Here is a 25191-nt window from a genome sequence, read left to right as displayed (position 1 = left end):
AAAACCAACTCTCTCCATGTGGTATTTTGATATAATCCTACTTATGGAGAACTAAACACGGTTTCCTTTGGAGTTTGTTGATTCTGCTCCTGTCCAGAGCTGTTGGCATGTGAAGCTATAAAAAACTCTGTACATTGATTGAATCTGTGCAGGGTTACTGGCAGCTCGAGAGTGAAGGATTTAGCTGGAGTTCCAAAGTTGGATCTTGACATGATATCACATTGTTACCAATGTATTGCCAGATTTTTCCTGTTTGTGGTTTGGTTTGGTTTGGTTTTTTTAAGTTCAGCTTTTTAGGTTGGTATGGTGATGTTTCCCTTTTCAGATGCCTTATCAAAGTTGGTTTATGTTTAAATATACTGATTTCTTACATATTCTGTATAATGAAATGGAAATTTCTGTACAGAAATACACATATGCTTATATTTTGTTTGGATTATTTTTATGTGACTTTTTAGCCAGGGTATTCAAAATAGCTGGTTTTACTGAGTTCATTGTTGGAATACTTTCTCCAGTAGATTTTCACTGTCAAAAGAGAGAAGCGTGGGGCGTTTATGACTTGTATTTCTGTCATTCGATAAGTACAGCCTATTAGATTAAAAGAGAGCATCAATAATGAGCTATGTAATTATTTGTTATAAGGGAGGAGAGAATTCTTTTAATGGTTGAAGCAGTTTATAATTGCCAATTTTCAGTAATTATATACGTAAGTTTGTAACTGATATAAACTAGGACAGTTACAGCCTAATTATAAAGAGGAACAAGAGGGAGGATGGTGAAACAATTGTTTGAGGCTGCGCTAGTAATATCTCAATGTTATAGTTTCCTAATGAATAGTCAAGCCTTTATCATGACGTATACTAGGTCTCAATACAGAATACAAAGATTAGTGCTTAGGTATGGGAACTTTCTTAACTATCATAGAAATAGAAAGGTATCATTGTTCCCTACAGTTCTGCATAGAGTTCTCAGATTAAGTCTTTAAATAGTTCATTGATTTTCTTTGTACCTCATCTCCTGTTGAGTCTTTTATCACTTCTAAAAAATAATATAAACATCAAGATGACCTGTTTTCTTTCAGCTTGCACTAGATACACACTACTGGACATGGATAAACCACTTTGTGATCTGGGGATCGCTGCTGTTCTACATTATCTTTTCCCTCCTCTGGGGAGGAATTATCTGGTAGGAACCTAGTGTGAATTGTATTGCAAATGTTATTTTCACAAGCTTAAAATAAGTTTATATATTCAACTGTTTCTTTTTCCAAATAAAATTCATTTCAGCTTTTATCTGTACAATAATTTACAATATGAAATACCAACTTAAACATGTCAGTCATGGCGATTAATGAATAGTTGGCTTTTCTTTAGGTTAATAGCTGCTAAAAATGTTCTTAAAGAAGAGAAGAGTAATAGCACTCAGACAGAGTCAGTGAGCACCTGAGTTTCTGGTTGTTCTATTGTTTTAAGAAACCAAAAACTCTCTTTTTAATAAAGGCTTAAGTACATATTGAAGAAGTCCCCGATTGTGCTAATATACATACTGCAGTACATTTTCTACTCATTTGTAAAATGAGTTCATGTTAAAAGGTAAGGAGTTATGTTGAATTTCAGACACTAGCTAAATGTGTTAGTGATACTACATTTGTTATGATAGCTAAATATTCCCGTTATTCATTAGGTGTGAATAACCTTTTTAGCAAACGTTTTTCCTTTCCGCCACCTTTTCTTAAAATATATATATTATTATTGCAGAATTTGTGCACCACCTGCTGGGACTTTTGTTACGTTATTTGTGTATTTTTATGAATACATTCTGGCAAGATTTAATGTCCACCCCAGCAAGGAAAATGGAAAGGAAAATTCATATTACAAAACTATTGGATGTATATAGGAGAGAATGTTTTTCAAGAGCTTGTCTGGTTTCATGCTTTTGGCTGCAAACAGACTAGAAAGGCGTATGGCTTTAGATAATACTTTTTAAAATCTATAAAATGGCTTAAGCTTTATCCACATTTAAATTTTAACAGGATTTAATCAGTTTTTATATAGTAGGGATTTTTCAATCAACTTAATTACATTATTAAAATTTGTGGGGAGGAGAATAAACATGCATGTTATAAATATCTTGATTCTCATTCTCCATTCACATACTTCCTATGGGATTCACATGCCCAATGAACTTTTGACTACCTTCTGGATGGGAGACCTATGTCATTTATCTCCATTGCACATTCTGACTCTTTTACTCCTTTGTTTTCTTAACTGAGTGAGCCAGCAGGTTCCCCTCGCAATCTATAAGTGGAGAAGGGAACTGTTGCTAGCTTGCATCTTGCATACCAATTTGGAGCTGGAAAAGTTGGGAAGGAAGGTCTGCTTCCCTCTACCCCCAGATCAGGAAGAATCTTCTGGGAGGCAGCCTATCCAGTTCTTATTTCTGCAAAAGCAGGGCTCAAGGTTCCTGTTGACCCTGTTCCTCCCTTTTGGACTGGGTCTATATGATTGAGGTCAGGGCCAGCTCCACCGTTTTTGCCACCCCAAACAGCGGGGAAAAAAAAAAAGCCATGATTGAGGGCATGCTGCATCCCGCTCTGTTCTTCATCGGCAATTTGGTGGCAGGTCCTTCCCTCCAAGAGGGACTGAGGGACCGAGGGACCCGCTGTCAAAGAGCTGGACGGGCCGCCCTTTCCGTTGGCCACTCCAGGCACCTGCTTGCTGCACTGGTGCCTGGAGCTGGCCCTGACTGAGGTTCCCCAGGTTAATGATCTGGATGTAGAAATAGAAGGCAAATTTGCAGATGATACAAAGCTGGGAGAGGGGTTGCCAACACTTCAGAGAATGGAGCTAAAATTCAGAGGGATCTTGATAAACTGAAGAACTGGGCAATAGACAACAAAATGAAATTCAAAAAAAATGAATGTAATGTGCTACACTTAGGGAAAAAAAACATGCAGAATGGGGGATAACTGGCTTGGCATCAGCACTGCTGAGAAGGATCTGGGAGTTGTGGTGGGTCACAACCTCAACATGAGTCAGCGATGTGTTGCTGTTGCAAAAAAAAGCAAATGCAATTTTAGATTGCATTAACAGAGGCGTAGCTTGCAAGTCATGGGAGATTAGGCCTCAGCTGGAATACTGTGTCCGATTTTGATCACCAATGTATAGAAAGGATGTAGAGAAACTGGAAAGGATCCAGAGGCGAACGACAAAGATGATCAAAGGGATGAAATGCAAGCCATGTGAGCAAAGGCTGAAGGGACTGGGAATATTCTATTTGGAAAAGAGGAGATTGTGGAAGGGGACATGATAGCAGTCCTCAAATACTGGAAAGGCTGCCATAAAAAAGACAGGAAAAAGCTGTCCTTTTTTGCCCCAGAGGGCAGGACAAGAAGCAATGGGTTCAAACTACAGCACAGCAGATTTTGAGTAAATTTCAGGGGGAACTTTCTAACTGTAAGAATGGTAGGACAATGGAACAGGCTGCCTAGGGAGGTAGTGGAAGCTCCTTCACTGGAGGTTTTCCAAAGGAGGCTGGATCGCCATCTGCCATGGATGTCCCTTTAACCTTTGATAAAAGTGACTATTGTTTCTTAGTCACCATATGATCATTGCCATGCACAAGTGGAGGTACAAAGGATGAGTCTGTGAGGGCAGCAGAGAAAATGAATGTATTGGGGAGCTGGACAAGGAAATATGTAGAGTCTAGGGATGTAGAAGGCATGAGATGGATGTGGGGGGAATGTGGGAGGCAGCAGACAGACTGTGAAGGAATGCAGGAATATGTGATGAGGAGGAGACTGTGAGGAGAAAGAGGGAAATATGGGAGGCAAATGAATGTAGGGAATAGATAGGGTACAGGACCATACAGGGAGAATAAGAATGGAGCTGTTCCCTACCCTTTCAAAGGAGGGAAGGGGATAGAAAGGCAAGTTTTCCACGCATCAGCAGATAGATGAGGGTAAGTGGAACCCTCTCCGATTAGTGAACAGGGAGATTGAATTTTGACCCTGAGATAATATACAAGTTGTGGAGGGGAGGTATTCTTCCCCCTAGAGATGAAAAAAATCAAAAGGCATGTGAAAATGTTATATGTTTTTATATCCTAATTTTTAAGCCAATCACGAGTGGGGTGTTTTGGGGGCATTAGGAGTCTGACTCATGATTTTTGAACATTTGGAGTTGGCAGTATTGAGGATGAGACTGGAACATTTGGAGAGGGAAGGGAGACCTGTTGAGTATCCCAGATCAGGCTGACGTCTATTCTGTGGTTAATTTGGGGGCTGGAGTTGCTGATAATCATTCTCCTTCAATGGCCAGAGGAAGAATGATTTAGGCTAAAATATTGTACAAACTACAGAGGTTTTGACACTAAGGGCTTGTCTATACTTATCGGGGGACCCGCAATCGACCACAGATCGCTGTCCTGTTAACTCCTGTACTCCACCACATTGAAAGAGTAAGTGGAGTCAACAGGAGAGCATCTCGCATCGACATTGCGTAGTGTGGACCCTGCGGTAAGTAGATCTAAGCTATGTCAACTTGAGTTACACTATTGACGTAACTCAAATTGCATAGCTTAGATCCACTTTTCCCGGTAGTGTAGACAAGGCCTAAGCCAGGCAAAAGGTGGAGGCCATTCAAACTAAGCTTGTCTGTGTTTTCTGGTTTGTATGAATGTGAAATATGAAGTGAAACACCAATGGATGAACTCCCACAAACTGAAAAGTGAACTCTGTGCAAATTGGAAACCGTTTTACACAACTCCGCTACTCCAGTTTTTATGTGTAACAATGTTGGGGAATTTTTTTCTTAGATGGTCCATTGAGGTTTAATTTCTTTTTTTTCTTTTTCCCACTAGGCCTTTTCTCAATTATCAGAGGATGTACTATGTTTTCATACAGATGCTGTCAAGTGCTCCTGTATGGCTGGGTATCATTTTGCTCATAACTGTCAGCCTTCTTCCAGATATACTCAAGAAGGTTTTATGCAGACAGTTGTGGCCCACATCAACAGAAAGAACCCAGGTAAAAATATCTATCTTAGTAGATTTAGTGATATTTACTATGAATCCTTGAAAGTTAGAGCCCTCTAGCATTTTAGAAGCAATAAATGGAAAGAATAGAAATCATGTTTGTTTAGTGATAAGTTTGTGTTAGTCATTTTCTGCAGTGTTGAAATTTCACTCAGAGAGCTTTTTGATCAACTCTTCATAAATTATAAGACTGTTAAGAAATAGTTGATGGTACTGATCCAGGCAGTTCATTACAGCTATATACAATGGAAAACCATGTAAAGGCATTTCCTGAGCACAAAATAATGCCAATAGCAAGAAGGCAAGTTTTTTGTAACCAAATCCAAAGTAAGTCTTTGCAAAAGCTGTTCCACTCCAATATCAAGAGAAGACTATATGAATGTTTGTTTAATTAATCCAGGATTTGTAAATTTAAAAATTAATATGCATGTGATGACTAAGTAGTTTAATACTGCTAAAATATCACGTTACGTGACCCATGTAATCTAATCATTTCCTTGGAAACTATATTGCTCGTTTGCTGTCTCTGGTGAGGCTGTGGCTTTTACAAAAATTCATGTATTTAAACCAGTTGTTCTCAACATATTTACCATTTTGGGCCACATATGCAGCTCTCTCTCTCTGTTATGTGGGCTGCATCCATACAATATATATACTTCCCCTATAATGCAAAGGATATTACATGGGCCGCAGCTGTGTGATAATTGGGCTGCAAGTGGCCTGCGGGCCATGGGTTGAGAACCACTGATTTAAATATTACTAATCATAATGCTGTTAGTGCTTTTCATCCGTAGTAAAACTTATCTTTATTTTTGTTTTTTTCAATACTCTTTCTAGAATTAATAGTCACATATATGAGATGCATATATTCACAACGTACTAAATTACAAACACACTGACATGCACTATAGTCACATCATTGAAAGACAAGCCTGTTTTCAGATCTCTACTTTCCCCATTCCTTTGATCAGCCAATAGGAGAGACTATTCTATAGTGTCAGTGCAAAATTCACTTACTGATGAATGAGAATGGAGCCAAACTGAGGTTGTTTGGATGGTAGCCCACAGCACTACTGCCGAGGGCCATCAGGCCAGTTCCAACCTTAAAACTCTCATATCTGTAAGGCAACTCTCAATGCCATTAGTCTGCATTCCCTGTATGTATAAAACTATAAGTGACCCATTTCAAAAGGAAAACCAAGCTTGTAGGAATAGTAGAATATTGGAACAAGATTTCTGCACAGATCAGAGTGTAGAATTTTTTGTTTGGACCTTTGAAGATAGGACTCTTTGGTACATGACTGCTACTTACAGAAGCTCACTATATCATCAATTCTCTGATCTCTATGTAGGCTGTAGGTGGTCGGGCTAAAAACTCTAAGGAGAGAACATGAGGATGGGTTATAAAACAAAGTAAAAAGTGGGTGGGGGAAGGATGTATATCTAATGGCATTTCTCATTATGTGTTAATATTGGAAAATGAACCAGCTGGAAAGCAGAGTGTGGGCTTAACACTGGCAATGTTCATTTTTAATAAGCTCTAATATCACTAGAAAATCTTTAGCTTTTAACCAGATTTATCCCTTGTATTTCTTTCTTCTCTCTCTCTCTCTTTTTCCTCCTATCTTCCAACCTGCTTTTGCCTAACTAACCACTACCTTGCTTTAAACATACATGATGTGCACGATTACTTCCTACAATCTTCTGGGGAAATCAGACTAAACATCAGTGCCTTTCTGTTGAGCAGTCCACCATCTTTATGCTTTCTCAGACTTCAAGCAGTCTAAGTTTCTAATGGAATAAAAGGTGATTTTTTTTCTGCCTTTCTGCATGCTTGGCCATTTCATTCAAAAGACAGTAGAAAGCTTAATTATCATCAAAACCTATTTACTGTTATCATTGTCTCCGCTTCTGACTCACATATAAACTACTATACTTCAGAGAAAAATACTTTTCAGAATAGCTTTTTCCTCCTCATGTTTATCCTAAAGTGTTTACATATCATTAGTGGTTATCTGAGTCATCTTTGTCACAAAAAGAACAGGAGTACTTGTGGCACCTTAGAGACTAATACATTTATTTAAGCATAAGCTTTCATGGGCTACAGCAATATTACAACAAAAAAACTTCAGAAAAAGACTCCAGTGAGAGACTGCTGAATTGGAATTAATTTGCAAAATGGACACCATTAAATTAGGCTTGAATAAAGACCGGGAATGGATGGGTCATTACACAAAGTAAAACTATTTCCCCATGTTTATCTCCCCCCCCCCCCACCGTTCCTCACAACTTCTTGTCAGCTGCTGCAAATGGGCCATTTTGATTACCAGTACAAAAAGGTTTTTTCTCTCCTGCTGGTAATAGCTCACCTTAACTGGTCACTCTTGTTAGAGTGTGTATGGTAACACTCATTGTTTTATGGTGTGTGTGTGTGTGTGTGTGTATCTCTCTCTCTCTCTCTTTCTACTGTATTTTCGACTGCATGCATCCAGTGAAGTGGGCTGTAGCCCATGAAAGCTTATGCTCAAATAAATGTATTAGTCTCTAAGGTGCCACAAGTACTCCTGTTCTTTTTGCTGATACAGACTAACATGGCTGCTACTCTGAAACCGATCTTTGTCACAGTCCTTCAAATTTTATGCAGTATTATTTCTGCTTCAGGAATCAAAGATCTGTGACTGTTCCCCTCCTTTTTGAAGCACTGATGTTTCTGTAGATGAATGCACATAGTGCTTGCATTGTAACTGACTAAGTTGACTGTTCACCACACAAAGAAGTGATGAAGCCCTTAAGCAAGATGATATTGGTTTTACCATTGTTTTTAACTTAATACAGAAATGATGGTATTAAGCCATTTAATGGCTCTTTTGTAATGTGTCTACTCCGCTGCCGTGGGGAAAAATGCTGCAACTCTGATCATTTGTTCTGCAGCCATTATTTCCAGCAAACATATTTCATTTTTTAAAGGAAATTTTCCTTGTATTCTATTTCATGAAATCTTACGCTGCTTTCTAGAAAGAAAAAAAAAATCTATAGGATCAGAAATAACTGTTGAATTCAAAATATTTAAATTAACAAAAATGTAGGAAATAGACTAGTGAAAAATGCCCTTTTATAGAACAATTTAAGGTGAAATCATGTCCGCATTAAAGTCAATAGCAAAGCTCTCATGGACTTCAGTGGGGCCAGTCTCTATTACAGATTTCATATTCATATATTCTGACTGACCAACATAATAAATACAAATTTTTTTTTTAAAGTTGTAATTTAAAAATGAGTTGTTGCATAAGTCACAGAGAGGACATATGAAATTAATTTCAAAGTTCAAATTTTTGGCTAAAATTCTCTTCGAAATATACTAGAATTGGTATGAACTAGCAGCTTGAACAGCAGTGATTTTTAGTTTCTGCATCCCTTAAAATGATAAAGCCTTCTTTAAAATATAGTTTAGAGGGCTTCTGCAACAGCTGAAAATATACGGAATCAGTTGTGGCTCTACAGAACTTTGTCTTTCTAACCTAGAGATTATTTGTGTGGGTGAGCAGCTATTTACCATCCATTACCATTAAAAAATGTCATTTAAAGTCTGTCACTGTTTGAAGTTCAATACGAGAGGGGTGTTGTTTATGCTATCTACCTTCCTTCATTGGGATAAAACAATCAATACTTCTGCAAAAGCTTTGGAGGAATCTATTGCTATGAGTAACTTTAGGCCAAAACCGGTGTGCACCTCTCAGACAAGTAAGCTCAATAATTACAGTGAGACTATTTGCCTGTGTGAGGCAAGCTGAATTTGGCCCTTTAATTTGAAGTTACACGTGTATGGAGTTTTTCTCTGTTATACACTGTGGTCCTGTGTTATACGCAAACTGCATTAATTTATTTCATTTCCACTACCATTATTCCTTCTTCCCTCTAACTAACAGCAGAAGTGTCTAATATCTGGCAACATTCATTTGAAAAATGCAAAAGCTCTTTGTCCCACTTTTTATTCGCTCTGTAATTTTACATTTTAACCCATTTAAAAAAACACCTTTTCCCTTCCATTTGGTTGCTGACAGATATTTTCTCTTTAGTATTTTGCTTCAGTCCCAATCTCAGGTCATCCACCTTGTTATGAAATCTTTGACCTTTGTTGTTTCTAGAGGAGCCAAAAATGGTACTTTGCTCTAGAAAGGAATAATGAGGACTCTACATACTTCCACTTTCCTATGAGTATAGCCTGTTGAACTAGTGTTTTTATTATGTCAGTGACCAATAAACTATTATCTTTGTCGAGTTGTTGGCTGCTTCCCTTTTGAGAAAAAAGAGGACAAGATTCTGCTTTTGAAGAACTTGAATCACATGACAACTACTGACCCTTTCCCTGTATTGGAACGAGTAGTCTTCAAGTTGACCTCCTGTAGCACTAACCCTCATCAGTTTCAAGTGCAACTGCCTACTTCTTCAGTACAGAATCATTCTGCAAAGTAGTAAAGGGGACCATTTGCCCCTTAATTTTGGTGGCTGAGCACTTTGAGCTGACATCTCATAAATAAGGCTACAATTTTTGTCACAGAGGTCATGGAAGTCACAGAATCCATGATTTCCAGGGGCCTCCATGACTTCAGCATGCGGCGGCTGGGAGCTACGGGTTTTGTCTGAGCTCTAAGCCGCTGCAGGTGGTTGGGGTATCCTGCAGCTCCTGAGCAGCCGGAGCGCCTGGGAACTCCTGGCCATCAGAGCCACGGGTGACAGGGGAACCCTCTCAGCTCCTGGCCACCATGGATGATGGGGGGATCCCTGCAGCTCCAGCCGGAGCCTCTACAGCTGTCCAGCTGCCGCAGATGGTGTGGGGACTCCGCAGCTCCCCATTTTGTCACTGATGTTTTTAGTAAAAGTCATGGACACATCATTGGCTTTCCTTGAAGTTTTCTTTATTGCCCGTGACCTGTCCGTGACTTTTTTTCTAAAAATATCCATGACAAAATCTTAGCCTCACTCATAAATAAATATTCTACCAGCATAGCTAATAGCCTTGTTCCAGGACAGTTTTGACATTCTTATAGGCACTGTGCTCTCAAGTCATTTGATCATGTCATAAGGAAATCTCTTGTTAGCACACAGAATTTTTTCTGCTGTAATTAATAGTCAAAAGAGTGCGGGAGAACATATACACATTACTAGTTAGTTATGGTACGCTGTATTGATCTCTGAGAGAGTGATTAGTATTCTATCAATGGAGTTTAGAATGGGATTAAAGCCATTCTGAGTGGGCAGTATGGCTCAAGGAATTAACCCCAGAATTAGGAATATACATTTTGATTTAAACCTAACTTTTAAAAAAATCTGTATTGGAAAATTTGTTGCTTTATATGACCAACAGTCAGATTTTTATTCTTATATCTTGAGAAATTCACTCATTTCCCTCATGTATTCAGCAGTAGTCTCAGTGTTTTTCCTCATCCTTGCAGAAGAGTATGAAACATAAAACAACTCTAAATGCACTGGCGAACAGCGATGGGCCACTTCTTGAAGGAACTCTTTCAGCTTCCGAGGCATAATTAGATCAATGCTAGGTAACAGTATTGCACATGTTGCCAGTTTGAAGTCATTTTTATTGGTGTGCTGTGCTATTTACAACTAAAACTATTTCCTCCAGAGTTTTTGTTGTGCCTTACCAGTTTTGAGATGTAATATCGTGACCATTTTCTTGGATATCCAAGTTTTGTATGATATATGTCATATCACAGGTAAAGTCTTTTTGTCTCAGACACAAGTATTGTATGACAATTGCTTTTATATTTATAAACTACTTGTTCTCAGGCTATATCTTGGGTGTTGAATACATAGTATACAGAGAAACAATACTTATCCATTAGCAGTTTATGCGTCATAGCCCAGGTTCTTCTCAGACACATGTATAGACCAAATGCAGACAAAACAAGATGTTAGACATACAGAGTCTTAAAATGCTCTAGGTATTACTGAAACCTCAAACATGGAGCTCCATGTATTATGTCTCTTGTGTGATATGTATTCTTGGATGAAAAACTGCATTAGAATGGCATTAAGATTGAAAGTACATAGCAGTAATTTTATGGTAAAAAAAAAATTCACACAGGGATTTTGTAATCATCTCGAAAACAGGCATTATAAACCCAGAAAATTTGAAGTTTAAGATGTTTTGATTTCTTTTAAGTTTAAAGTTAAGGTATAGAAAAGCATAATTAAAGCACAGGAAGAACCTTAATTCTGCCCTGTAGTGATGCTATGCAATAACGATATAGTTACAATTAATGCATTATTCTAGTGCAGGGTTGGCAGCCTTTCAGAAGTGGTGTGCCGAGTCTTCATTTATTCACTCTAATTTAAGGTTTCGCGTGCCAGTAATACATTTTAACGTTTTTTAGAAGGTCTCTTTCTATACGTCTATAATATATAATTAAACTATTGTTGTATGTAAAGTAAATAAGGTTTTTAAAATGTTTAAGAAGCTTCATCTAAAATTAAATTAAAATGCAGAGCCCACTGGACTGGTGGCCAGGACCCAGGCAGTGTGAGTGCCACTGAAAATCAGCTCACGTGCCACCTTCGGCACATGTGCCATATGTTGCCTGCCCCTGTTCTAGTGTCTGGGGTCCCTGATTAGATTAAACTGCTTTTCAGGGTTTTTTTTCTCTCCTGGTGTCACTACAGAAGTCACCATGGGGAACCTGTGAGGGGGGTCAGGAAGGGTGAGTGGAAATATAGAGGGTGAAGAGGTGTTCATTGGTCTTCAAGGATAGTTGTGGGAGAGAGTGTTATGTATGAGAAGGATCTTGTTTTGAGGAGACCAGGGCTATGTATCAAGCAGGGACCTGGAGTGGGGACAGAATTCCTGTGTGCCCAGGGCCAGTGTTTTTTCCCATGGTACTACTGAAAAAGCAGCATAGGGCATGAGCTCTTCAAGCACAAAGACAATGAGACTCAGCACCTGGGTCTCCAGTGTCTCCAGTCTCATTAATACCAGCTGTCTTACCCAAACAAACTCCCACCGGGACCCATCCATATATCTTGCTTCCTACTTTACCTCTTCCCATGGTCACCTCACCATTTCCTGACACCAGAAAACAGTGTGGGTAATCAAGGGGAGGTCAGAGTGACAGTGTGTGAAGAGAGTGATAGCAGTGTGGGGGAGCGAGGGGAAGCATGCAGGGAAGTGGGCTGGCGGGATGGGGGGCAGAGTCAGCTGTGTTTTTAGATATCTTGTAGGCCTGCAGAACAAAAAAAGGGCGCTTTATACCATTCTTAGGAGAGTTTCCAAATTTTGCACTGTGGACACACACATAACTTGTTTCTAGCCACGGAAGATCTCAAAATAGACCTTGAACTCATGACATTTTATGTATAGAAGAACACATCATTTTTAGAGGTATTTAGGGTAACTGGCTTTGCGGGTTGAGGGATATAAAATATAGTTCCTGTACACCTTTTTTTTTAAAAAAAAAATCCTTTAAAAACATGTATAAAATGCTTTTCCATAAGATGCAATGTATACTTATCTGGTTTTTTCCTTCTTAATTAATGCCTGTATTTGGTCTATATATGTTAAAAAGATTCTGGGCTATATTAAATACCCCTCTGCTGAATAATTCCCTGTATTTGTCTCACCGTTTGTCTTCAGAGAGTGATTATACTGTGGAGTTAAAAAGAGACCCTTATTGCTGCCCTTGAGCCTATACAAGTAGTATTTGAGGAATCAGCAGAGAATCCTGTGGCACCTTATAGACTAAGAGACGTTTTGGAGCGTGAGCTTTCGTGGGTGAATACCCACTTCGTCAGACACAGGTAGTGGAAATTTTTCCCAGGGACAGGTGTGTGTGTGTATATATAATATATATAAAATATATATAACATATATATATAGTGACTAGAAGCAAGCTAGAGATAACTGAGGTTAAGTTCACAGGGAGGATGAGGCCCTGTTCTAGCAGTAGAGGTGTGAACCAAAGGAGGAGAAAACTGTTCCGTAACTGGCAAGCCATTCACAGTCTTTGTTTAAGTCCAGAGCTGAGGTGTCAAATTTGCAGATGAACTGAAGCTCCAGTTTCTCTTTGAAGTCTGGTCCGAAGTTTTTTACTGCAGATGGCCACCTAAGGTCTGCTATAGTGTGGCAGGGAGGTTGAAGTGCTTCTCCTACAGGTTTTGTAATATGCCATTCCTGATATCTGGTTTGTGGCCATTTCCCTTTTCCGTATGACTGTCCAGTTTGGCCGATGTACATAGCAGAGGGCATTGCGGTCATATGAGGGTATATTACATTGGTGGAACGTGGCAGGTGAATGTAACCGGTGATGGTGTGGCTGATCTGGTTAGGTCCTGTGATGGTGTCGCTGTTGTAGATATGTGGGCAGAGTTGGCATCAAGGTTTGTTGCATGGATGGTTCTGAGCTAGAGTTAGTAATGGTATGCGTTGCACAACTCTGCCCACATATCTACAACCAGCGACAACCATCAACAGGACCTAACCAGATCAGCCACACCATCACCGGTTCATATCACCTGCACGTCCACCCAATGTAATATACGCCAACATATGCCAGCAAATGCCCCTCTCTATGTACATCGGCCAAACTGGACAGTCACTACGGAAAAGGATAAATGGCCCAAACCAGATATCAAGGAGTGGCAATATACAAAAACCTGTAGGAGAGCACTTCACCTCCCTAGGCCAACTATAGCAGACCTTAAGGTGGCCATCCTGCAGCAAAAAAACTTCGGACCAGATTCAAAAGAGAAACGCTGAGCTTCAGTTCATCTGCAAATTTGACACCATCAGCTTGGAACTAAACAAAACTGTGAATGGCTTGCCAGTTAACGAAACCAGTTCTCCTCCCTTGTGTTTCACAACCTCATACTGCTAGAACAGGGCCTCATCCTCCCTGATTGAACTAACCTCGTTATCTCTAGCTGCTTGCTAGCATATATAAGTATACCTGTCCCCTGGAAATTTCCACTACCTGCGTCTGACGAAGTAGGTATTCACCCACGAAAGCTCACGCTCCAAAACGTCTGTTAGTCTATAAGGTGCCACAGGATTCTCTGCTGCTGTTACAGATCCAGACTAACACGGCTACACCTCTGATATTTGAGGAATGTGATTGTTATGAAAGAAATAATGTCTCAAGCAGCTTTTATAAACAGAAAGGGGGTGAACTGACTAACATTGATGTTTTTTACCTCCTTTTTCCAGAGGTAGGTTTTATTAATGGTTTATTTATTTATTAATGGTTTATTTATTACTCTTGAGAAAGTGACTGATCGCATTGGGGTCTTGAATAATACTTAAGGTTTATTTTCCTCTCTATCATATAGCTTCTTTACCCCATAAATATTAGTTATGTGCATTTGCAGAGGAGAACAGATCACTGCTTTGGGAAGGCTCGAAGCAAATTTCCCCTTAGTCAGTGCACGTGTACTTCAGTCTCGTCATGCGAGGCTGCTATTATTGTAGTCCTGAGTATTTCCTGGGTAGATGTTACCCATTGTGCTAGGTTATGGAGTAATTTTGTAGCATAGATAAATGTTAATGGAAGATGAAACCCAGGGTTGTGAGTTCAATCCTTGAGGGGGCTGCCTAGGGATCTGGGGCAAAAAATCAGCACTTGGTCCTGTAGGGAAAGGCACCAGTACATAAAATGGCTTTAGTCATGAGAAATATAATTAATACAGCACCAAAAGAACTAAAAATATGAATCTATTAGACTAAGATAATATTGTGATGTGTGGTATAAATTGCCTTAATAGATCCATATGTAACCCGAGCAAGATCTGAATTTAGATCTGCAGAAGTATAGAGCTAGTGCATTTAACTCCACTGTGCATTCTCATCAATTAACATAAACTAGTTGGAGGAGAATTCTCTCTCTTTGGAAATGCTGGACAAAATATATGAAATTATTCTGGCCTTTTTTAAAATTCCTGCACACTGATAAAAGGACAAAGATTAAAAGATATTTAAAGCAATATAGCAAAATATAATGTAAACTGGTAATAATTCTCAAATTGAAAATGATCCTTCTAATCCATACTCTGTTCTTTAATGAGCACATTATCAACTTCATGTATGAAGAATAGCTGGCTCTCTAATCTTTAAATCTAATGTAAAATTAATCATGTAGAAATTGGCTAATTGCTCATCACTTTGGGATTGCCTCTTTGATTGAAACAAACAAGCCAGACAGTGGTGCTCTCGTGAGCAGTATGTGTGTGCCAAAGGCATAGTGCCTCTCTGAAATTTTTTTTAGGATATTTAGCTATTTTATTGTCCACTTACTGTGTATTATTTCTGTTTTCTTGACAGATTATGTCCAGGCACTGTCGGGACTACACTTCAGAATTCATTCCTCTTGCCTCTCTGAAAAACCCAAGATATAGGAGCAATGACTGCAGCAATTCCCCAGCCAGGAGGTCTAATTCTCATTCTAAAAAAAGGATGTTTACACACTGGAGAGGCAATGATTATTCAATACTTCCATCTATCTTTGGCTATTCAAATAACCGTTGCAATTCCAGTGCAAGATACTGCTACAGCGGGTCAGGTTTGGAAACATCCGTATGACAGATCACCAATTCAAGGCTTTAAGAACTGCATTTTTCTTTCTTTTTTGCAAAAATGGGAAACATGTCACAGAGCTCTACTACAATACACTTGGGTTTTCCTGTCTGAAATAATGTTCAGACACATAGGATCAAGAGCTATAAGTATGAATCTTTCCAGGCCTATTGGCCCCTTTTTTATGTTTTGAACTGCTGCAGCAATGAACAATCCGCACAGTCTGGTACCGTGAGACTGATAGCACTAGAAATTCTCTTCATGCTGTGTCAAGATGTTTGTGCATTTGTTGCTTCTGTTGTCATTAATCATTTTCTGTATTACTTGAAGTGTATAATTTAAGTCAATGACCTACATTTTGAGATCGACAGTTTCAATTTTCAGCCAGAAGCACTGACCTCAGATAACTCCATTGAAAGTCACTTAAAGAATATTTAACAAGTGCGGCTTGTGATTTTCCTCTGTACTTTTTTCTTTCTTTGCTCTTTTTGTAGAACAAACGGAGCAAATCTGCACAAATCTACTTTCAAGAAACACTCTCTACTATTCACTTCCTTGTAAGTGACCAAATCAGGGCTACTGTGGTTTTAAGTTAGTTTCCCCTGTAGAAAGGTAGACAAAATACATTTTGCTTAGACTAGATACACACCATATGGAGTCAAGCTGGCTCTCAAATACATAAAACCATCATTATTGATATTGACTCAGTTACTGAATTTAAGACGTTAGCCTAAAATGTCTGCATTAAAGAATAAATTAACCAGTGCTCCTATCACCTAGCTACCTCTCCGGAAAAGTGTATGTGAATGATTCTAAAGTATAAATATTAGAAAGGATTGATGGGTTAAGCTTTTTCCTGTCAATGATAGGAAATAGTTGTTCATAACCAATCTTTTATGCTACTCAAATAGGATTTTTTAATATCTCCATTTTTGGTCTTTGATTCTTATTTTAACTTAATGGCTAATCGATCCACTATATGTATCTTATTATGGAGAAGCCAGTATATGTTTGTTAGTCTTTTGAGACATAACCACTAGATGGCATGTGTCTATTACTGTGGGTTAAAACATATTTCTGGTAGAAATGAGTCTGACTACAAGATATATGAATTATTTAAAGCATTACAGCCAGCTTGTGCTTCCAGTCTCTCTGCAGCATTAATTTTACCTTGCACTGGTTTTACTTAGATATGTACTTGCTTGTTTTTTGTCCAGTGTTTTATTTGGGGTGTAAAAATGCCTCAACATTTAATCTAACTCTGATCAATTTTAATGTACCCATAGTAAACAGATTAATAAGCATTTCCATGAATGCTTCTGGTAGGCCATTAGTTAAAAGTTTATTTCTAAATAGAAACTAAGTTTTTGGGATGAGAGCTGCTGCCTTTATTAGAAAACTTGGCCAAGGCATTGTTTGCAGACTTTGTAATGCTGTAGGTAAGGGGGGAAAGGGGAGGCTTTCATTTTTGTGTAAAATAACTTAAAAGTACATGTTTTTTAAAATAGAAGTAAAATCAATTCACTAGGAAACGTTTCACACAAACATTTCCAATGAACTCTTCATAAGAACCAGTGATGTACTGTTAAGAAATGCTGGGAAAAACACCTAGAATTTTTAAAAAGTGAATTGTGAAAACTTTATTATACCAAAGATTAGAGAAAAGTCTGACAACCTCAATCATTGTCCTAAAGAATGATATTAGGGCATCTCTACCATTTAATATGTAGCAGTTTTTGGTTTCAAACAATGCCATCATATTGGTCACATACTGTAATATTAATAAATAAAAATATATTTATATTTGCCATTGCATACTTGAATGTCGGTCAGTTAGAACTGTCCCCTACATAAAACACTGGTGTATATATTTTTTAAATAATCTTATATGGGTATAAGTTTTATACCAGTAGTAGTGACAAATTTCCTGTGTGCAGTTAACAAATTATTTGTAATGTATTTTTTAGAAATCTTAAAATTGCCTTTGCACTGAAATATTTTTCATACTGTAGCTATTTATAGATCTGGTTTATGCATACATCTGTTAACACACCATTTTTATTATTTTTAAATATCTGTTTTGAAGTCTCTTTTAATATTTATGAGTTTTGGCCACTTAAATTTTAGCTGACAGAGGAATTGTGGCTGAATGTTAAAATTCTAAAGAATGTTTAAATTAGAAATTTAGGTCTCTTGCTCTATCAGTCTCACCCAAACTACTGATGCTATTTATTATAGTAGTGATTAGTGTGATACATTTTCTGCTTATATACTATTACTCTCACTTTTTTTATTCTGTAAAGCCTCATCCTTTTTGATATTTTTCTCATTTCCATCCTTCAGCCTTAAATAAGAAGACTCTTGCTTGATCTTGAAAATGCTTCATTCCTGCACTGCCTACTAACAAAACAGTTTAGCAACCTTCTTACAGCCCAAATCTTACCTAGAAATTATTGAGAGAGATTTTATATAGGCTGAAACACTTTGTGTTTGGGGAGTTGTTTAAAGGACAAAATAGTTTTATTTAAATAAATATCGTTTTCAGGAGAGAGAGAGATGTTTTGCATTTACTAAGTCAAAGCAGAAATATCTATTTAAAACTTTTAATTAAATAATTGTACTATATTTATCTGCAAAAATATGCCATCTAAATGAAAAAGGCATATGTTCTCAAAATTAATTGACACTTGATACATCTTTGCTTCAGTCCCTTGTTACTATGCCTACCTAGTCCAGTGCAGCAGATGTTAAACTCAAGAGTTTCATTGTAAATGGATCAGATAGGACACACACATGTAAATGTAAGTTATATCTAAATAACATTAGAAGGTTGTATTATTAATGGGACATAGTCATTTTATGGACTTTTGTATGATGAAAGAAATTTCAGGAAGAAAATAAGAACAATCTATATAACTTCTTCACTTGCCGTGTTTAAATTGTTGCAGCTTTAACAACAAAATATCTCCATAACTGCTTTTATAAATGTCTCGGAATTGGTAGGCACCAGTTAAATGTTTGTGAAGACTTAGAAAGTATTTCAAGCTTCTTAGCTACTGAAGTTCATGTATTCCTGCATTGAGTAGTAGCAAAATACTGGAATCATTTTCACTGTATGACACACAATAATTAATATTATTTGTTCAACCGCTTAATATAAAAGCTTGCAGTTTACTTTCTTGCTTGCATTAGCGTGTTTGTCTTGATCCCACTGTCTGCAAGTATAAAAGGAAACAAGTTAATTGAGGAACTGCACTATTTTGGAAAGCCAGTGGGATCATTGTGATCACGCTATTGTCTGTTAACAAAGCTTTAATGGAAATTTGTCAAAGTATTATGAAAGTGTAAGTATACATGATTCTACTTTGCAGAATAATCTAAAAATCAGTTTATGTAGCTTTAATTTTTTACCACATGAAAATATACAGACTTTAAAATGTGGTGTTCTGACTTGTTATATTGTATGCATATACTGTCACTTAAAATGTCCTCATTATATAATGTAAAGTAGAATCTGCAAAAGTGCTGTTGGGAATGGGGGGAGTTATCAGTGCATTAAACATTAAAGATGTCTGTAGTTATCTGCACCAAATACTGACATTTATTTTTAATTGTACAATGATAGGTGCATTTATCTGAAAATAAATCAGCCTTCAAATCTAACGTTTAAATTATCCTATAACACTTCATTCACCTCACCTAAACAGTCAAATATTCATACATTACTGTAAAGTTTATTTTCAATGCTATTTTTAACTTTCATTTCTCTAGATACCCCCACATAACTTCTTTATGTATACTCATTCATATTTTGGACATTTCAACAGACTATATAAGCAGGAGATACAAATATGTTTGCAATAAAATAAAAATTAAAGACTGGTTTAGCTTGTTGATAAGCAATTAAAGTCATTTAAGGATCAATGTGAAATGATTTCTTATTAACCTGTAATAAACTGTAAGTAGATAATAGAATAATAAAGTAGTGTTTAAATCAGTTACTGATATGTTTGTACTCACATTTTATTTTAATCGTCTGATTGTGCCAGCTTCAGTGAGCTTTGCTCATCACCACCAAGACTTTTTTCTTTCGCAGTAGTTTGAAAAAGGTGTTACATTTTTAGGAAGTGTATGTAGCCAGAGGAGGAGCAGAGTGATAAAAGTGAGAGTTCACTTGAGGCTTAGGTTTGAACACAAAATCACTTACTCTGGATTGGTTTTATTGGAGAGGTTCTGAGTTAATACAAATTGGCACCAGTTTGGCAAAGCTTCGTTCCTTCCATGCAGTTTTACAGCCAGCAAGCTTAAAAAAAATTTGAAACCAGCAAAAACTATAAACCACACCATGTACCATATATTTTTTCCTAGAATTCCTTGCCCTGGAAAACGCGAGTTTTCTACCCCATGAGTAAAACCCTATTTTTAAGATAGGTAGGGTACTACCAAATTCATGGTCCATTTTGGTCAATTTCACAGTCATAGGATTTTAAAAATCATAAATTTCATTATTTTAGATATTTAAATCTGAAATTCACTGTGTTATAAGTGTAGGGGTCCTGACCCAACTCTGAAGCCAGGAGCGCAGAAGTAAGGGTGGGATGGTATGGTAATGCCACCTTTACTTCTGTGCTGCTGCTGGCAGACGCTGCCTTCAGACCTGGGTGCCCGGCTAACAGCTGCCACTCTCCAGCCACCCAGCTCCGAAAACAGTGCGGAAGTAAGGGTGGTAATACTGACTGCCCCTCGCCCCCAAAATAATCTTGTGAACGCCCCCCCCAACCCTCTTTTAGGTCAGGACTCCCAGTTTGAAATACGCTGGTTCTCCCCCATGAAATCTGTATAGTATAGGGTAAAAGCACACACAACACCAGATTTCATGGTCCGTGAGGCATTTTTCATGGCATGGAATTTGGTAAGGCCCTAGATCAGTTGCACTTAATTAGCTCTCAAAGAATGGTTCCTCCCTGAGCTGTCTCTGAACTATGGTTGGGAATTAACCTCTGAAGTCCCAGGCCATTGTCTGGCTTGTCAAGGACTCCTCTGCAAAATGCTCCTGGGGCAGACAGCAGCAGGGACTTGAAGTTCCTGCCCAGGACCGCCAAATATTTTTATGCACCATCGTAGTGTAAGGTAGATAATATGCTTATAGACTGCTAGTGTTAAAATAGGTGTATTATTATAGCCATGACATGGAAGTCTGAAAGATAATGATTAATGAGCCCATAGCAGAATGTGTGGGTCACATCAAGTGTTCAGGAAAACTTATTTTTATTGATTTATTTATCATGTCAGAGGATATTGTTAGGACCATTTCTTCTCTTTTTTGATCAGATTTTACTTCTGCATAACATTTAGTCATAATCCTGGACAGTAAAAATTAGAGATTTTTATGAAAGCAGAAGATTTCCCTCAATCCCGTCGCAAAATGTGAGGTCAAGAAATCCCATGAAAGTTTTATTGTAAGACACAATCATTCAGAAATATTCATTAGTTTAACTGAACTGTTTCTGTTGCTGACCCAAGTTTTAAAGAAAAGCTACATCATAAGACTTCGTCTGACGGTACTTTAGATTATAGATGTCCCACTCCTTTCTTCAAAATGAAAACTTGGTTAGAATTAATTAAATACCCAGCTAAACAGAATTCTTACTGAAACATTCTAAAGTTTAATATTTAATATCAGAATAACAAAAGTAGAAGAGCTGTCAAAAAAGTGTAATTCTCAAAACAATACCAAAATTTTCCATAAGTATTAATATTGCATAAGATAAAATATTGTTTAATAACGTCTAATCTGCCTAGTCTTTGTTTCAGTATTTATGCACACTGATCTGTGGAGAGGTTAGAGTGAAAATCATTATGCAAACTAACTCCCTGACTGTAGTCATTCACAATTCTGAAACTTTTACCTTTTGAGATTTGATATTTTTCATACTATGTCTCTGCCTCAAAGTGAATTTATTTAGGAAACTTTGAGCAAAAATAATTAAATTTTTCAACAGAAGGGGAATGGAAAAAAATATACACTTTTTTCCCATTATTTTTTTTTTAATTTGTTTCACTTTGTTTTGAACAGAGTTACAGTCAAAATGGCTGAGGCTGAAATTTGGAATAGAAATAGTCCTCACTGAAAAGTGTTTTTGTATTCTGCAAAAAATTGTGAACTTTTGTAAATTGCATACTGAGCATATGCAGTAGATATTTTTGCTAAGTTGGTGAAGTGCAGAAAAAAACAAAAGTTCACTAAATGTATGTATGTGCCTAAGTTAGCTAGAGAATGAAATGTGTCATGAAACATTGCTTTGTATCAGCAGGGACACCTATAACTGGGACTTCGTAAGTTATGCAAAATCTCCTTGTAAGGCATGCAGAAACGAAGGAATTCTTGGAGAACCAAGTTCCTTTTTGTTGTTAAAATCTTTTTGAGGTAAAACCCTAGGAATTTCTGTACCAAAATGGTTATATATAACATTAACAGAATATTAGGGTTGAATTATGATTCATGGTCACAGTAAGCAGCCCAAGCCCCCTCTTGGTTGTAGACCAAATTGTTCCCATAAACCCTCATGTTCCCATTCAAACAGTTTGAGCTGTTCAGGTATCACGGCTTTGGATTCCACATGTCCCCGTCCCCCATCCCTTTGGCTAGGGGAAGCTGGAAATTGAAATACAAAAAGTTAAGATTTTCTTTGTAATGTTACTTTGGCTAATTTGTGGTATTTTATAGGCTGATAGTTCTTACATATGTATCTTAATATATTGTTTATATTTTAAATCCCTAAATTATAGGATGCAGAATACAGCAGAGGTAACATTACTATGAGAATTTTTTAATTTCCACATTTCTGTATATTTAAATTAATAAACATAACACTGGAGTCCCAGACAAAAAGTATGTTAAGATAGAGTTATGGTTGAGGGCACATGTTCATATTTTAGAATACAACACCACTGTAGAGTATTTTAATTATCCCATAACAAAGCGTTAGAAGCCTAGGAAATTCAGAGTTAAGGTTAAACCTGAAAGAAATCAGAAATTATTAAAAAATATAAAGGTATGGTATGCTTAGTTACGATACACGTGGTTTTCCTGTCTCGTGAACATTTGAGATTTCAAATTTTTTCCTCTTCAGCATTGTGGCCCCTGGTGGCAGATAATTTTTCTCTGACCAAAAGTTCCATCCTGGACCTAAGAAACTTGCTACCAAAATTTTCTATGAAAAGTTTCAACAAATCAGCATTTTCTGCCGTCCATGTGCTAAATTACTTGGCTACAACCTGTATTTTTTCTCCCAGACATTTGAAATGCATTTTACTGCTTTGATAGTGTTCTGAATATTGGGGATGATGAGGTGTATCTACTTAGCGTTTCAATTGCTTTTAAACCCCCAACCAAAGGGGTTTACTCCATAGGAAGAGGGAAGAGATCATCACAGTGTGTAAATGAAGGAGCTTCCGCTGCTACATAACTGCACTTAAGAACAGATGCATTTTGTGCTTTGCTGGAGTATGTTTAACAGAAGTTCAGGGGAAAGGGCAAAAATGGTGGTATAAGGATATAACAAACCGCAGCAAATAGGAATGTTGGGTGTTTCAGTAAAGACTCATACATAAGCTAGATGGAATTATAGCCTCATCCTTCAAAATGTGGTTTGTTGGACTGCTGATCGTGTATTCCACACATTGGTACGCATGTGCTTCGTGCACCTGAGACCAGAGATTTGTGGCAAGTAGTGTCTGTTGGTCTGTGCATCTGCAGTTGCTGTCTGAACCAAGGGCATAAACAGTGGCACAGACTGATGCCTCTCCAGTCCCTTCTTACCACCACCTGGTCCAAGGATTCTCTGTGTCCATTTCGATTTTCCTCTGCTTTTAATACCTGTAAATAGTTTTTAGTAAGTTTAAACTTTGTGTTTTTATAGTTAGTATAGTTAGTTCTCCCTGCCTCAGGGAGCCTCTCCTCATGGAGGATCATGCCAAGACTGTATCTTCTGCCCCAGTTCCTTCTCCATCTGTGATGAACACCACTGCTGCCTTTACTGCACTGGAGAGCTCACACCGCCACCAAGTGCAGCATCTGCCACCCCTTCTTGCCTCAAACCCTTGAGGGATGAGAGCTCCACCTGCAGAAGCATCTCATGAAGAAAGCCATGAGACCCCAGTACAGTGGCCTCAGACTGTGAGTAGCACCCTTCTGAGCACAAGCTCTGGAGTAGACACCAAAACAATTAAGTCTAAGAAACCTTCTCATAAGAGTAGGGGGGTGACCACAGCAATAAAGACAGATCCCAATACAGATCTACCTGTAAAATAAATAAATGAAAAGGATCCTTCCTCATTTTGGTCCAAGTCAGGTGAATCCTTGGGCACAGGTCGTAAAGAACTAGATCTGGATAAACCACCTGTCCAAAAAGGTAAGATGTGGATGAAGAAGGAGCCCAGAGTTATGGCTGCATCCCACAGGCCAAAAGATCAGTGCTCACCAGTCCCATCTGGGAGCTCTATGTTGGGCCCCCATTCAGTGGTCCCAGCACACTCTGAGTGGGATCCTCTGCAAGCTCCAGAAAGGACCGAAACTCTTATCTTGCTGGAGCATATTTTCACTCTGCCTTACCCACAGTCTTCTCTTCTCTTCTGTCAGCCCTGGTCCTCCTTAACCCACACCCAACCCAAAGGAGTGCTTGCAAGAAGTGCTTCCCATGCTGTTACAGTTCCCCGGGGGGGGGGGGGTCCAGAATACCATCGAGGAGTTGCCCTTTGATAAATTTAGTTTCTTGTGAGAAAACCAAGTCCCTACTTTCTCTTAAGGATGCTAAGACAACTCTCCACTCAGGCATTTGCACCTTGTCCCAAAGAAAAATCACCACAAGCAAACCTACAGATCCAGCTGTACCCACTAGGCATTTTACCACCAGTGCCCTTATAAAACACCACACAAACAACAAAGGGTTCAAAGACCCACGTTTGCAGCTTCCTCTGCTTCCATGACTGCTGCCAATTCCCACCCGCAATCCAGGGTTTTTTTGAGGGATGCTCGAGGACCACATACTGATATTGATGCCATGCCATATTGCCCCCCAAACCTTTGGCTACCTAACCCACTTTGCACACAACTGGAGGGCAATAACTGACAAATGGGTACTAGAGATCATCCGCTCTGGTTGCACAATCGAGTTTATCTTACCTCCCCACCACAAGCTCCCCTCCTGGCCTCTTCTCAAGGATCACTCTCACAAGGAGATCCTTCATCAGAAGGTGAATTCTCTCTCCTCCAGTGAAGGTCCATAGAGCAAGTTCCATTCCAACATTACAGGAAGGGGTTCTATTCCTGCTATGTCACAGCTCCCAAGAAAAATGGAAGATGGAGACCAATTCTTGATCTACACCAACTAAAGATCTTTATTTGCAAATCAAAATTTCTTATGGTAACACTGGCACCAATAATTCCCTCCCTGAAGGAGAGCACATGGTTTGCAGCCCTGGATATGAAAGATACTTGCTTTTAGGTGGCTATTCACCACTCCCACAGACAGTTTTTCAGATTCATGATAGGACAACAGCACTACCAGTTTGGAGTACTC

At 38.2% G+C, this 25191-nt stretch overlaps 1 protein-coding gene across 3 annotated transcripts in view; it reads left to right on the top strand.

Moving 5' to 3' along the window:
- Positions 1–19607, top strand: part of ATP11A (ATPase phospholipid transporting 11A) — a 277946-nt gene extending 258339 nt beyond the window's left edge. Inside the window, exons 27-30 of one of the 3 annotated variants that reach the window (XM_075061482.1) lie at positions 1082–1185; positions 4861–5026; positions 10488–10592; positions 15359–15446. In XM_075061482.1, coding sequence (XP_074917583.1) covers positions 1082–1185; positions 4861–5026; positions 10488–10577 — 360 coding nt within the window. In that variant the 3' untranslated portion in view covers positions 10578–10592; positions 15359–15446. Of the gene's footprint in view, positions 1–1081; positions 1186–4860; positions 5027–6751; positions 6841–10487; positions 10593–15358 lie in introns of all 3 variants that reach the window. The other 2 variants (XM_075061483.1, XM_032791846.2) reach the window with 2 other exon arrangements.
- The last annotated feature ends 5584 nt before the right edge of the window (positions 19608–25191 follow it).

The sequence above is a fragment of the Chelonoidis abingdonii genome, chromosome 1 (assembly GCF_003597395.2).
Source record: "Chelonoidis abingdonii isolate Lonesome George chromosome 1, CheloAbing_2.0, whole genome shotgun sequence".
NCBI lineage: Eukaryota > Metazoa > Chordata > Testudines > Testudinidae > Chelonoidis > Chelonoidis abingdonii.
This window is presented reverse-complemented; position numbering and strand designations above follow the sequence as displayed.